Genomic DNA, 4,868 nt, shown 5'->3' with positions numbered 1-4,868 from the left:
TAAAAAAATACCGTATAATTGCTGACCAAAAAAACTACCATATAGTTAACGAATAAAAAAGTTAATGATGTCAAGTTATGGAGCGTGTATAATTGATTTCGTTAACAATAAATTAACAGTACGCTCACTTTCCTCTTAACTGTAATACCAGCAACTCCAACGGAGACGCAGTTGCTCATCTCAGTTTAGAAGCAAGTAAAGGTGCATAACTGCAACTTGAGAATATTATACTACTATAGAAACAGACCGTAAAATTGTTACTCATGCTTTATCTTCTAGGAAAAAAAGACATAAGATGAATTTCATTGTATTATTGGAAAATGCAAGTCTCTTTTTTTTTTGTTGTTGAATGGAAAATGCAAGTCTCTTTTTTTTTTGTTGTTGAATGGAAAATGCAAGTCTCTATTAGTAACAATTTCAAATTTTACAGTGAGTTTAATTAGGAGATAAGCCAACTAAGTTATCATTTTCTTGTTAGGACATTTAGATTTCATGCTAACAGTCATTTATTTTTATTTTTATCATATTCTCAATTGTATTTATGATGTTATTTTGAATGAAATCTAATAAGTATATTTTTCTTAAAAAAATATGATTTTAACATTGGAACAGTGACTTGGGTTCCTTATTTTAGCATAGTTGTTTATTTAAGCAACATTGTTTAGTAATTTCTTAATAATAAAAAAATGTCTTTCAATAAATAATTTCAATTAGACCCATTTGAGTGTGATATGGCGATGTATATACATTTCAGGCTTCAATGAATAAAGTTCAGGGATCCGAAAAAAAAATAAACCCAGTTATATCCAATAAGATGAATAAATTTTAGGCACATTTTTTTTTATTTCACATAAATGTAATTATTTTGTTAGACTAAAATTTTTAATATGTGATATTACAAACTACAAATACGAAACATAGGTCATTAATAAAATGTGAAAAAATAAAAATCAAAATGTATCTTCAATCATTGTCACGAAAGAGATGCCTTGTTTTGGTTTTTATAAGCGTTCACTCTCAGTATAGACGGTGTATTAGACGAAATTAGAATATATGAGCTCACGGACTAAATACATGTGCTATATATAAGCATTTTATCATCAAGAATGTATTTAGTAGTCATTACCACTCATTAATGGTTATTAGTTATTTAATATTTGGCTTCTTAATTCCAAAACTAAAAAAAAAACATTTTATTTTCCAAAAAGTACGGATGAAATTATTACATATTTTTTCATAGAATTGATATATTTGATATATTCACCTTCTTTACACAGACAACCTATCCCCTCTATCTTTATAATTTAAACTTGTTGTCCTTAATTTTTCAGTCGTTAATTTTTATCTTTTATTGGCTAGTTTTTTCTTATATTTTATTCTGTATTTGATTCATTAGGTACTTTTACGCTTATTCAGTTAGAAATTTCATTTCATCTTATCACATCTCATTTTCATTCATATGTATGATAATAATTAAATTTAATTACTCATGATCATTTCGTCATGCACCATTTTTTTTAATCCCTACATCAACAAACTAATCATTTTGGTCTCTCCACATACATTTTTAATTCTGCTCCAGAACTATATCTTAACTTTGTCAAAAAATTTGTGATGACGGTTAAACTACCAAAATTTATGATTTTATCAATAAATTTGTGATGATTTGAGACCAAAATGACATGGTTAATCTATCAAAATTGGTGGTGTTAATTAACATAGTTAAGAGATCCTTAAAGATAAAAAAAACAAAATGAAATTAAAAGTGTATAGACTAAAACGTCTCGTTTTTATATATAATATAAAGACCAAAACATAAAAATAGTACAAGTATAAAGGCTAAATAAATAATTAAATATAATTATTAACTTTTTAAAATAAATTGTCTCCATTCACCCAGAGTTTTGAATTTGCCACTATAGACAACTATGCAAAGCATTACAAAAAGATTGTTTATTTCCTAAAAAAGAATACATTATTTTTTGTATTATGGAAACCCAATAGTTTAGAAAATATTTAAATTCATAACTATATTTTTTTTACCAGATAACCATATGACTTTGAACACTCCTTTAATTTTAAAATTTGAGCATGTAATCTTAAAATCGTTGGAATTACAATGCTTCTTCATGGTCCCTTATATGACTTTGAACACTCCTTTTCTGTGATTTGGATGTGTTTCCAAAATCGTTTTCGTGGGAGGGTACACATTTTTCCAAGCAACGTTACTGCGAGGAAATTTCTTTGTCTAATTCGTTGCAATGCTACTTATATTTTCTTATTGAACACAATATTTTATTGTAGATCAAGAGGGACGTATGAATGACAAACTTAGAACTATATAAATAGAGATTTCCTGAACCAAGTTCAAGCCATCCATCCCTAGACATTCCTTCATTTCCCTTGTAATCATGAATACATCTCCCTCTCGATATACATTCATCTTTGCATGGTTGCTATGCGCAATCATGTTCAACACTGACACTTGTAGTTTCAGTATCCACTGCAACCACAAAGACAAGCAAGCTCTCTTAAACTTCAAGTAAGGAATCATAGATCCATCAGACATGCTCTCTTCATGGTCCACCCAACAAGATTGTTGTGGATGGAGAGGAGTCAAGTGTGACAACATCACAACTAGAGTTACTCAACTTAGTCTCCCATGTTCTACGATTCCTCCAACTTACATTGACGAAGAAGATAAATCACACTGCCTCACAGGTTCCATTTACCTATCCTTGTTGTTGTTGGAGTTTGAATTTTTAAATTACTTGGATTTGAGCAATAATGACTTCTTAGCTATCAAGTTTGATTCTATGCATAGTCAGAATTGTCATAACCTATCTGTAGCTACTCCTCCTCGCCAGTGTGTAAACTCTTCAGCTCTTCGATATCTTGACCTATCACTTAACGAGAATCTTGCCATGAATAGTCTTCAGTGGCTTTGTTTCATTTCCTCCTTGGAATATCTCAACCTCAATGGCATTAATCTTCACAAGGAAACTAATTGGCTTCAACTTGTAACTATGCTTCCATCACTTTCAGAGCTCCGCATGGATGGTTGTCAACTTAAAGACTTGAGTCCGTCTCTTCAATATGCTAATTTTACTGCACTCCGAGTTCTTGATCTTTCTAAAAATAAATTTTACTCCGAGTTGCCTAAATGGTTATTCAACCTTAGTTGTGGCATCTCTGATATTTACCTTTACTCAAGTTCTTTAAGAGGACAACTACCAAAGGCATTGTTAAATCTTCAACTCTTGGAAGCCTTGATATTGGAATCCAATAACTTAAGTGGACCAATTCCAAATTGGTTAGGCGAACTTGAACATTTACAATATCTTAATCTTGTAAGAAACATGTTTTTTGGATCCATTCCCATAAATTTGGGAAACCTTTCATCCTTAATTGTCTTGGCTGTTGGCCGAAATCAATTGACAGGAGTTGTGTCTGAGAGAAATTTCGTCAAACTGTCAAAATTAAAGATATTGGATATATACTCATCACCACCATTAATATTTGATTTTGAGTCCCACTGGGTTCCACCTTTTCAACTTGAAATACTAGTTTTTGGGTTTGCAGGTCCCTATCTTCCTGAGTGGTTATATGCACAAAGATCTATTGAACTTCTGTGTATTTGCGAATCATCATTTAAGGCCCAAGGCAAATTTTGGAATTTTGTATCAAGAGTGACTGAACTTCAGTTACGAGAAAATTTGATAGATGGGGACTTGTCAAACGTGTTGTTGAACTCTACATTCTTAGATGTATCATCAAATGATCTGAAAGGTTACCTGCCTCAATTATCATCCAACGTGGTCTTTGTGAGGTTATCAAACAACTCGTTATCAGGAAACATCTCTCCCTTCATATGTGATCATAAGATGCTGAATGAGAAAAGCAATTTGGTTTACTTGGACATATCTCTAAATAATCTATCTGGAGGGCTTACAAATTGCTGGATGAATTGGAAATCATTGGTTCATATTAACTTGGGAAGCAACAATCTAACAGGCAAGATACCCCCATCAATGGGCCTATTATCTAGTCTTACCTCGTTGCATCTGCATGATAATAAGTTCTATGGAGAGATTCCTCTTTCGCTGCAAAATTGCCGCTCTCTACTGATCTTTAATGTTCGTGAAAACAACTTTTCAGGAAATATATCAAACTGGATACCGCACAGTGTAATGACTCTCCAATTAAGGTCCAATAGTTTTAGCGGTAATATCCCAACACAGATATGCCAAATGTCTTTCCTCATTATTTTGGATATTGCAGATAACACAATCTCAGGAAATATACCCACATGCCTGCATAATATCACAGCCTTAGTTTTCAACAATGCTTCAGAGACCAAGATTTCTTTTTTCTCCCCTTCAACTATTAAGGGTTACATCTACTACTTTTACGAGAGTCTTGAGCTGGTTATAAAAGGTCAAGTATTAGAATATGGAAAAAATCTGCACTTTATGAGCTTAATTGATATGTCGAGTAACAATTTGTCTGGAACAATACCTCCCCAAATATTTAGCCTCACTGCATTGCGCTCTTTGAACTTGTCCCACAATCAATTAATGGGAAAAATTCCAAATGAGATTGGCAACATGAGAAACTTGGAGTCCCTTGATTTTTCAACAAACCAACTTTGAGGTGAAATTCCAGAGGGCTTGTCCAAATTGTCCTTTCTCAGTTACTTAAACCTATCATACAACAATTTGACAGGCAAAATACCATCAGGCACACAGCTTCAAGGGTTCAGTGAACTCAGTTATATAGGCAATCGTGATATTTGTGGACCTCCACTCACAAAAATATGCTTGCAAGATGGTAAATCTAGAGACACAAAGCCAATGGATGAAGATGGG

At 32.4% G+C, this 4,868-nt stretch overlaps 1 protein-coding gene across 1 annotated transcript; it reads left to right on the top strand.

The window, feature by feature from the left end:
- The first annotated feature begins 2,567 nt into the window (after window positions 1-2,567).
- LOC114402147 (receptor-like protein EIX2) lies at window positions 2,568-4,652 on the top strand. Its single transcript, XM_028364662.1, has one exon. It carries the CDS (start codon window positions 2,568-2,570, stop codon window positions 4,650-4,652), a length of 2,085 nt encoding a protein of 694 aa, XP_028220463.1.
- The last annotated feature ends 216 nt before the right edge of the window (window positions 4,653-4,868 follow it).

The sequence above is a fragment of the Glycine soja genome, chromosome 20 (genome assembly GCF_004193775.1).
Source record: "Glycine soja cultivar W05 chromosome 20, ASM419377v2, whole genome shotgun sequence".
NCBI lineage: Eukaryota > Viridiplantae > Streptophyta > Magnoliopsida > Fabales > Fabaceae > Glycine > Glycine soja.
The sequence above is the reverse complement of the archived record's forward strand: the minus strand, read 5'-3'. Positions and strand labels throughout refer to the sequence as shown.